The following is a 10,411-nucleotide window of genomic DNA, read 5'->3' on the forward strand; positions in this document are numbered from 1 at the left end:
CCTTTTACTTTTATTATTGCTTTTTAGGCCCCACACTCTTCTGGCCCGAACACTAGTTTTCTAAGCTGTTTGAGGATAAAAGGGCGGGAATCCGATTTTATGTACTAAAAAAGTCCGTGATTCGTTCTTTAGATAATCAAGTAAATTTCATCAATATAGATTCTTACGTTAAATTTGACACAAGATTCTTTAACTAATCCATTAATTACCCTTGAATTCGAATTACAGAGTAAAAGAAAGAAAACTGGAGATTCTTCGATCCAGTCCAAATGATTACATGTATTGAAATAGAAAGATGTCTTAAAAGAAAATCATACCATAGAGATGACAGAGCTATGGGAGATAAGCGCATGAGTTGTCAACTGGGTATCTAAAGAAAAAGTGGGCAGCTTGTTGTCTTGAGAGTTTTGAGTGTTTTGAGACATTGCGTCTGGTTTTGGAGAGAGAATCCTCTTTGTCTGAAATAGACCCTTATTGTTTATAGAGGTGGAAGAACTCGTAATGATGGAAACTGCGACAAGACCTTTGGCTTGTGGTTTACGGTCTGCTGCTAGTTCGTTGATCTTAACCAGTTCGTAGGGGGAATGATGGAAGATTTCTGGCAAGAACCGTCGGTTTCCTCTGTGGAGCTTTCTTGATTTGACTCATCTGTATTTGAAAACCTGGCTAACAACTTTGATCTCTTCTTGTTTCGAAGGCTTCAGTACATCTTGTTTTCTTGCTGGAAGTGAAGAAGGTCAAGTCGCATTAAATGCGATAACCTCTTTCGACCTCCCACGTGGGTTTAGAGAACACGTTTACCAATCTTTCGAACTTGTAACGCGAGATAAAGACCTGATTTTCATGACTTGGGCCTTTTTCCCTTGTTTATTATGAAGGGCCAAGTTGGGAAATGGGTAATTTTAATAAAAAAACAAATGCTGCGTAGGCCTGATTTTATTTTTCTCAAAAACTCATTTTTTTTTTTTTTAAACCTTGAGACCATTTTTGACCCGTTTACCAAAATTGGGTACAGACACCCAATTCCAGTAAGAAGAAAAAAAAGGTATGAAGATTTTTTTAGAGAAACAAAGCAACACACAATTCAAAATTCATATTTCATAATCGAAATAAATAAAAAATAAAGGAAGGAAGATTTTTTTGAGAGTAACAAAGCAAATATCAATGGAAAATGAAAGCAGCATGATAAGCCTATGAATGGGACGAAGTGGCTACAGAACTAGAAAAACGGAGAAGCTTGATTTCAACTTGTGTGGACTCGTGGTGGAAATGTGTTCTCGACAGCGGCGTGCCTACCCCTTACCACCAGAGCACCCTCCCTCTCTTCATCCTGCTCTTTCTCTTCGTCCCACTCTCCTCCCAGCTTCCCATCCCTATCAATATATACAAATTGTGCTTGGAGGGAGGTTTGGAGGGAGAGCCCAAGTGAGAGAGTTGTGCTTGGAGGCTCGTTTTCTCACAGAACGATTAGCAGCCTCGAGGAGCACAGAGCCCATTGGAAGAGCCCGATTGATGAGCTTGGTATGATCGGCATCGTAGGACCTAGACTTCGAGAGGCCTCTCGAAGGAAAGGTCGATGGCAAAAGGGGGGGTGGAATCAGAGAACTCGAGAAGATGGGATGGGGGAGAAAGGGACGGAGAGAGACAGAGGGACGAAAATAGGGAGGGGGTCGGGTGGGTCTGGCTGTGCGTCTTAATTATATATATATATATATATATATATATAGAACTTCCATTGAGGATCCCTCAAATAAGCTTATTTGGGACACTTATAGGGCCCACTCCGGATTGTATTTCACTAATCCAAACCGATTTTGTAGATACACATTCAAAGATCATCTCTACAAAAAATCACTTGAATCTGATATCATTTGACCATTCAATTGAGTTATTGAAATTTTAGTACTTTCTTGAAGTACCTTGTTCATTGATTTTGTAGGACTCAATTAGATGTCGAAACGGGATTTGTCTAATTTTTTGTAAGGATGATCTATGAATGAATACCTCAAAATAGATGGTTTGGATCAATGGAAAAAAAATTGTGTACCCTAAAGGGCGTCCCTCAAATAAAATTATTTGAGGGATCCCTCAATAGAAGGGGAATTATATATATATATATATTTATATTTATATAGTTTTTGTTTAATTATATGTTATTTTATCATTTTATTTAATAAAAATTTGGGAATTGATTAGTGGATGGGTCCCATAGTAGACACATCAGTATTTAACGATTAACCACACAGTCAACTTAATAGAATGATGAAATTGGACGATGTTGCAAACGTAAGGGCATAAATTGATAAAATTGATGTCCTAGGGTCCATATTGAGAACCACTCTAAACCTTGCAGGGTGTCTTTTGTTCATTAGCCATTTTCCTTTGATTAAAGGGTTAAATAACTTTTTTGGTCATTGAGTTTTATACGAAATTTCAATTTGGTCTCGTGCAAAAATATTTAGCAAAATTAATCACTGTATTACCAAAATTTTAAAGTATGTAGACTTGTTGTTAGTTTCCATTTAGTTAGTGGGCTAAATACCTTTGGATTTTACACAGAATTTCATTTTGGTCACTCAAAAGAGAAAAAATTTAAGAAAAAACCATGCAAATGTTAAGCTCTTGCAACTTTGTTATAAACTTCTTTTTTACTTTTTATTTTTTGTCAAATCAATGCATTGACATAGTTATGAATTTGAATTTTTGTGAATATGAGAATGTGATAATGATTGAAGGGAGGAACCACAAAATTTTCAACGGGTGTGCTAACTAAATTATTAGCTTAAAATCTAATAATCTTTTTTTTTTTTTGGTACCCACAGTTTCTAAAGTTTTTCTAGAAATAAAAGGATTCATTAAATCATATCAACCACACTAATTTATAGTTCCACCAAATAATTTTCAATAAGCTTTAACATAAAATAAGTATAAATAATTTGGGAGTTTAGAAATGAACACAAAAAAGCTTATTGAAAATTTAGGAGTTAGAAATGAACACTCATTTAATACATTTTATGCTAAAGTATTTTGTGAAGCTTTAAATAATTTATAGTTCCACCATATTAAATGAACACAAAAAAGCTTCACAAATGCAAATTGCAAAATATAAATAATTAAGTTTCACATATATATTAGTTATAAGCATAAAAACAATGAAATTAGAGCCATACTAGCAAAAGGGTGAATTTCACTTAGAAAATTGCTTCTCTTTCGGAGACAAGTCAATGTGAGGACTAGCGTTGATGTTGGGACAATTTTTGACAATGGCCACAACATGGAAGACCTTTAACTATATGTATTGCATTAGTTGTGTATTGTATTTGGGTTCTAACTTTCGGAGCCCATCCAAGTCAATGAAACCAATATTAAAATTGAATTTTTTTCACTTCATTTTTTTTTTCACTAGATAATTCAAATTATAAACATTAAAAATATAATTAAACTAGCTATTTGAAAACATTAATCAATCAAACATCCAAACAATATGTGGCAGAGGGCAAAAAGTGATGTTGGGACAATAATGTCTTTTTGACGGTGGCCTGATTAGATACAACATGACCCAAGTAATTTCTAAAATGAAATACATCTTTAAAAAAACTAATATGTATTGCATTTTGCATTAGTTGTCGGGCCGTATTGGTATTTGCGGTTAACGTAGTGGGCTGTACGCAACAAAAATAATAGTAGGATGTATAGCTTTTGTTTCCCCCAAAACCTTCCCTGGGCTATAGCCCACCCGAGCCCTATATGTAGCTCCGCCTGCGGATTAAGATTATAATTGGAGCTTTTTTGAACAGATGGATTTGCCTTTCTACGTGGTGTTAACCCTTGGCGAATGATTAAGAAATTTCATTTAGATATGAACTTATTTTATCATGATATGATTTTAATTTTTTTAAAATCTCTTTGCTATTTGTTACCTTGACTGTTTGAGGGGATTCTTAAACCTTATTAATACGATTGAGTTGAAGAATAAGTTTAGATTTAATTGATACTACACCTACCATAAATTTTTAGCATACGAGCAACCTGTGCAAGAGCATATCATTTTCATTGCTGAAATTTCATATAAAATTCAATAACCAAGTGGGTACTTAACCCAACCACTTAACGGAAACTAAATGCATTTCTATAAATTGTAAACATTGAGTAAAACAGTAACCAATTTGAAATTTCCTATAAAATTCAGTGATCAATTTGAAATTTTCTATAAAATTCATAGACCAAAAATATATTTTAATATTGAAAAATAGATAGCATTGTTGGTGGTTCTTCATTTACTAGCTCCAAGCAATATTGCGAGAGGGGGAATACTGACGTAGGGAAGCTTGATAGAGGCTATCGGAAATTCCCATACAAAACCAGACAACCTTCTCAATACTGAATATATCGCCAATCAAATTCAATCAAAAGGCAACCTGAAACTGCGAGGGATTACGTACTGTTTTACCCTCTCATGAGTCATATCTAATTGTAAAACCATCTATGTCCGCATAGACCATAGCCTTCATCCATCATTTACAAAACAGATCATATCAGATAGACATATAACACTTCCAACAATTGGCATACAAGATGCCTTCTAGTGGTAACCAAGGGGAGCTGGTGCCTCTCTCAATTCCTTGCCCTGAAAATGAATATCCTGCATACACAAAGGCAGACAGAATCCGGAAATCCAGAATTAATAAGACGAGCCTTGAGATAATGTAAAGAACACGTGAACGTGGTTGTCTGGTTATAGGACCGGTGCTCATTATAGGCTTCACTAAATGAATTAGAATCGTGAAAGCTTCCACAGAAAACAGAGCTCAACGCATCTAAAGAAGTGACAAATTGTAAAAAACCAGTGAAAGGCATGATAATAGAAAAGGTGTTTAATACTCACAGATGCAAAATGGTTGACATCTCGATGATGAGCTTCATCGGCACGAATCACAGTAATAACATCCTTCAGTGTAGAATCTTTAGGAAGCCTCCAGTAGTCAATTGCAATTGCAGGAGCCGGTACATTTTCAATCTTGCCACTATCGATATCCTTCAAATACTCTGTATAAGAGTGTATAGCCTCCTCCTCCAGATACCCAACAACCCTATGTGCCAGTTTTGGGGAAAGCACATAAAGAACAAAGAAGGCATTGAAGAACACTCCCTGCACAGCGAGAACCAGTAGTCTCTCGTACCACACAGGCTTCACAAGTTCCACCATCGTCATGAGGTGCATCCTCTCATTCTCTGCCTCTTCAAGTAAAGCCTTGATCCAACCACCACTCTGCTGGAACTTGCGGAGAGACCTTAAGTGCAGTAGCATTCCTCCCACCATACCAGGTACAGCTGCCACAGTTTCCAGCATCATTGCACGGCACCCATACCGCCTCTGAAACATACATTTCACTAGTTCAGAACTTCAGATCATATTGGAAAGAAAAGGGGAAAAAAAAAAGCTTTGACCATGACTTTTAACTAGTATGATTATGAACAATAACTTAGGAAGCTTCTACACAGATTACAACTCCTGACAACGAAGAGGCATCTAAACTAAATTGCAGTTATGGTATTTGCAAGTGTTTACCCACAAAAATCAACAAACTTGACACGCATTTACAATAAAAAGTGGTTAAATTTTTCGACTTGAAACCCAGGAAGTTATAGAGCTAACTACATTTCCCCTAATTGATGTTTACATAAACTAATTAAAGAACACCAGCTATGCACAACTCTGTGACCATATAAGCAATAACAAACAGTCTGATCAACAATGCTGTTTTCTCTTCACACCAATGTTCTCAGTAGAATTCAGTAAACAAAAAAGAGAGGAAAACAATGATAACATGAACCAAAAATATTCTACAATTGACATGTTCTGCTTCTTGTGTCAATCGATTGTATTGAAAAATTAGTATTTGCATAACGTGAAAAAGAATAAAAATAAGCAAAAGTAACAAAAACCTGAAAGAAAATATCAGTTGGAATCCGAAGAAGCTTGACGGTCCTATACGCAACTTTGTCCAGAAACGTCTTCGGCACATGATGCTTGCTCAGATCAATCGACAAGTCTGACTTATAAGTCTCCCATGGCTACATGAATTAAACAAAATTCAAGACCTGCTAAATCATATATATAAACAAAATTCAAAAATTCAAAAATATATAAATATAATTCTGACTAGTGCTTCTAACCATGAAGCAATTCCAAGGCCACTCACTCCCGTCCTCCCTTGTGATCTTCGGCCTTTGAATCCCCCAGTAATTCGAAACGACAACGCTATCACTTCCTTTCTTGGCGTCGTCGGAAACCGAGCTCTGGCTCTCCTTCTGCTCCTTCTCCCCCAGTGACGCCGTTTCAGCAGACTGCGGCGCCGTGCTCATCATCCTCCTCCAGTAAAACCCGCCCAAAACGTCACCGTTCCGGCGATTCAGAAACTCGGCTCCGTCCAACGGCCTGACGGCCCACCGCAGTGGAAATGTAGCGGTTGCAGTTCCGGCCGCCGAGCAGGCCGCCGACAACCGACCTCACCGCGATCCGGTTCATCTTCTCCGGTTCGAGAGGGTTTTAGAGATCGTCAATTTGGGGTTTTTTTTGGTAATAAAACGGTTGCTTAGTTGATTTTGTGTGGCTTTTGAGTCTTCAGGGACAAGCAGTAGGGACATATAATGGTAGAGGAGCAGAAGTTACTGGAAAGGGTTTTGATCTCCTGTTTCGCGGAAAGATCAAATGATTTTACCCCGTTTGCTTGGAGAGCAAGCACGGCATTTATTTCTTCCATCACGTGAATCTCGTTGGACAATGGCGGTTGTGTCGTGTGTGTGTTGTGGGGTGGGGGGGGGATTAGTAATTCTCTTCGCTCGGTGCCACAATTCTTCATCTTTCTCCTAGAAAATTTATTTACTGTTCACCTGTGTGCAGAAAAGTAAATGGTAACATCACTGTCTTTGACCAGCAGCGAAACTTGAGTCAAACGGAATTTACCCTTCGCTGGATTGGAAGTACATGGGAGACGTTGTCATGGGCATTGCTGGGGTGGTTCGGACAATTGCGTGGCTCCATCGATTTTGGACACCCGCTTCCTTTTGTATAAACGTTTTATGTGGAGTTACGGAACTGCCCTTATCTGGATTCCAAATACGTGGGACTTTGTTATGGACACTGCTGGGGTGGTTCGGACAATTATGTGGCTCCACTTATTTTGGACACCTGCACTTACGTCGCTGGCTAATTTTTAGTGACACGTGTGATTCGTCATTGAAAATTCTGTAAAGGCGGCTGTGGGGCAGGAACCAGGTACCAGTTTTCTAATTTAAAAAGGAAAACACATGGTATGCACTCTAATTAATCCACGTTTGTCGAATGTTGAAGATTCTTCCATATTATAATTTAATTTAATGATCAAATTTACTTGCTTCCCTAGGAGGTAGAAATTATCAAACGTTCTAAGCATATACAATGGGCATGCTCCAATGGAAATGACGAGCAAAGCAATTAGATTATTATTTGTTTGCACTTTTTCAAGTCATGTCAGGTTTGCACCAGTTGAACTTTCCTATCCTAAAGTGTGTGAGGTAAAATATGTATATCGAAGATGTGTGTTAGGTTAATTGGTTAATTTAGTATTTTTTTACATTCGAGATTTGTCATTGTAAATTTAAATTATTATTTGTATATTAAAAAAAGGGCTGATTCATCCTGATTATAAAAATAGGCCACTAGGTCCAATCAAAACGAAATCTGTTTACTATCTTATTAGATGCGTCTAAAAAAGGATCTGTGTTCATATACATCATTTATAATCTTCATGAATATACAATAGAGAATTTATTAGATCATAAAGAGAAGAAAAAAAAAAACTCTTTTAATTCTTCACGTACATACAAGATGAGTTTCAGTGATAACCAAGGGGAGCTGGTGCTTCTCTCAACTCCTTCCCCTGAAACTGAATATCCTGCAAAACAAAACACAAAACATATGAGGATAAGACACACCTTAAGATAAGATAACTTTGAGACTAATAATGCAAACATGGATTTTCTGGTTATAGAAAACAGAATCAAACACAAACAATGCTCCTCCATGTATCAAAGGAAGAAGTAACAAAAATTGTGAAACCAGTAAAGATCATGGAAAGGCAGTTCATAAGACTCACAGATGCAAAATGGTTGACATCGCGATGGTGAGCTTCATCGGCGCGAATCACAGTGATAACATCGTGAAGTGTGGCGTCCTTAGGCAGCCTCCAGTAGTCAATTGCGATTGCAGGAGCCTTCACATTTTCAATGTTGCCATTTTCAATATCCTTCAAGTACTCTGTGTACGACTGCACAGCTTCCTCCTCCAGATACCCAACAACCCTATGAGCCACTTTGGGGGAAAGCGCATAAAGCACAAAGAAGGCATTGAAGAACACTCCCTGAACGGCGAGAACCAGAAACCTCTCGTGCCACACGGGCTTCACAAGTTCCATCACCGTCATCAGGTGCATCCTCTCATTCTCTGCCTCTTCAAGTAAAGCTTTGATCCAGCCACTGCTGTGCTCGAATTTACGGAGAGACTTCAAATGCAGCATCATGCCTCCCACCATTCCGGGGACAGCTGCCACAGTTTCCAGCATCATTGCATGGCACCCATGCCGCTTCTGCAACATGAATATAATGTTCAGTTTATAATTTCCGCCAACCATGCCAAATTTTTATGTTCCCCTTTTATAATTTACTAAGAACAAACATCGGAATTCCGAAATTCACAAGCATTTTACATTGATTCAAGCTTGTAACAGAGTCATAATAAAATCAAAACAAAAGGGGGAAAAAAGAAGAAGTGAGGTGAGAAGGTAACAAATCAAAACCTGAAAGTAAAGATCCGACAAGAACTCGAAGAGACTTGACAGTCCTGAACGCCGCTTTGTCCAGAAACGTCTTTGGCACATGGTGCTTGCTCAGATCAATCGACAAATCCGCTTCATAAGTCTCCCATGGCTGCACTCAAAATTCAAAATTCCATAAATAAATAAATAAATAATTTCATTAATTCAGAGTAGTCTAGTTAGACCTCCTGACCTTGAAGCAATTCCATGGCCACTCTGTCCCGTCCTCCCTCTTAATCTTGGGCCTCTGAATCCCCCAGTAACTGGAAACGACAACGCCACCATTGTCGTTCGAGCTCTCCTCCTTCTGTTCCTTCTCCGCCAACGGCGTCGTTTCGCCAGTCGACCCCGTGCTCATCATCATCCTAGTCCTCCACTGAAACGCTCCCAAAACGCCGTCGCTCCTCCGTCTCAGAAACTCCGAGCTCTCCAACGGCCTCACAGCCACAGCCGTCGAAATGTAGCGATTAAAGTTCCGGCCATTGGCGAGACCTCCGATCACCGATTTCAACGCGACCCTGTTCATCTTCTTCGCTCAAATTTGGGTTTTTGCTTGTAGAAAATCGATTTTTTTTTTTTGTCGTGGTGTAGCTGAAGCGGGCTTGAGCATTTTATATGGTGATTGATTAGGCTGGAAAGTGCTGGAAAGTTTGAAATTCAACGGTAAAATTTTGGCAGTTGACGATCTTGACTTTGCCATCTCTCTTCGTTCTGTCTAGATTCCAAGTCATTGGGGTTGTATTGGTGCTGTCAAATGGCGTGGACCGATCAATTTCTTGCGTCCCACGTCGGAGTGACGCGTGTCCATGTTGGTGCTTTCCGGGAAGGGGCTGACTGGCGCGGAGGCTGAGAGAGGTGAGAAAGAATTGACTATTTCAATCATTCATAAGAAAGAATCAAGCACATCCTCAATCCCGATTCCCGACTATGCATCTAGAACAAAAACACATTCATGTTAGGTATAAACAGTGCCAGTAGTCCCATTCTCCTGGACCCCTCTGGTCAACCACCCTGGATTAGATCTAAGGGTTGAGAAAAAAAACTGATTAAAAAATTATAATTGTATCATCAAAACACTATTTTGATTATTACAAATAAGTTTTTTTTACCGTCATCTGATTGAAAAAAGGCAGAACTTGCCACCATCTCCTTCATACAATGGAGAAGATCAACCTCCACCTCCACCTCTAGAAAATTATAAATAAAATCTTTAAAAACAACATCTCTATAAATAAATAAAAAAGGCAGCCCCACCAGGCTAGATCTCCCCATCGCCTGTCCCAGACCCACATCCACACCCGCCCCTCTCTGTATGTGTGTCTCTGTGACTCTCTATCATGTGGGATGGGTGTGGTGAGAAGAAAAATCCAGTACATCTAGCCACCCACCCAACGACGAATTGCTTGTCGTCTTCAACAACATGTTATTCGTTTTCTCCAGAGAGCGTGTTTTGCTTTCTTTTACTTTTTTAATTTTATTTTTTGTTAAATAAAATTAATATAAAAATAATAACATATTAATTTTTAAACTTATTTTTTCTTAACCATTAGATCTTA

The 10,411-nt window shown here is 38.4% G+C and overlaps 2 protein-coding genes across 4 annotated transcripts; both read right to left on the minus strand.

The window, feature by feature from the left end:
• Window positions 1–4,221: 4,221 nt before the first annotated feature.
• LOC103323702 (ubiquinol oxidase, mitochondrial-like) lies at window positions 4,222–6,706 on the minus strand. Of its 2 annotated transcripts, none has more exons than XM_089046421.1 (5): window positions 6,427–6,706; window positions 6,178–6,377; window positions 5,947–6,075; window positions 4,886–5,374; window positions 4,222–4,642 (listed from the first exon to the last, which is right to left on the minus strand). In XM_089046421.1, exons 1-5 carry the CDS (start codon window positions 6,527–6,529, stop codon window positions 4,583–4,585), a joined length of 981 nt encoding a protein of 326 aa, XP_088902547.1. In that variant the 5' UTR covers window positions 6,530–6,706; the 3' UTR covers window positions 4,222–4,582. The 2 variants fall into 2 exon arrangements, with proteins under 2 accessions (XP_088902547.1, XP_088902546.1); XM_089046420.1 differs by having other exon boundaries at window positions 6,178–6,420; window positions 6,452–6,705.
• Window positions 6,707–7,749: 1,043 nt separating this feature from the next.
• Window positions 7,750–9,785, minus strand: LOC103323701 (ubiquinol oxidase 2, mitochondrial-like). Of its 2 annotated transcripts, XM_008225707.3 has the most exons (4): window positions 9,049–9,785; window positions 8,838–8,967; window positions 8,139–8,627; window positions 7,750–7,937 (listed from the first exon to the last, which is right to left on the minus strand). In XM_008225707.3, exons 2-4 carry the CDS (start codon window positions 8,916–8,918, stop codon window positions 7,878–7,880), a joined length of 630 nt encoding a protein of 209 aa, XP_008223929.2. In that variant the 5' UTR covers window positions 8,919–8,967; window positions 9,049–9,785; the 3' UTR covers window positions 7,750–7,877. The 2 variants fall into 2 exon arrangements, with proteins under 2 accessions (XP_008223929.2, XP_088902968.1); XM_089046842.1 differs by lacking the exons at window positions 8,838–8,967; window positions 9,049–9,785.
• Between the last annotated feature and the right edge of the window lie 626 nt (window positions 9,786–10,411).

The sequence above is a fragment of the Prunus mume genome, linkage group LG2 (genome assembly GCF_029339155.1).
Source record: "Prunus mume cultivar Tortuosa linkage group LG2, ASM2933915v1, whole genome shotgun sequence".
Lineage (NCBI taxonomy): Eukaryota > Viridiplantae > Streptophyta > Magnoliopsida > Rosales > Rosaceae > Prunus > Prunus mume.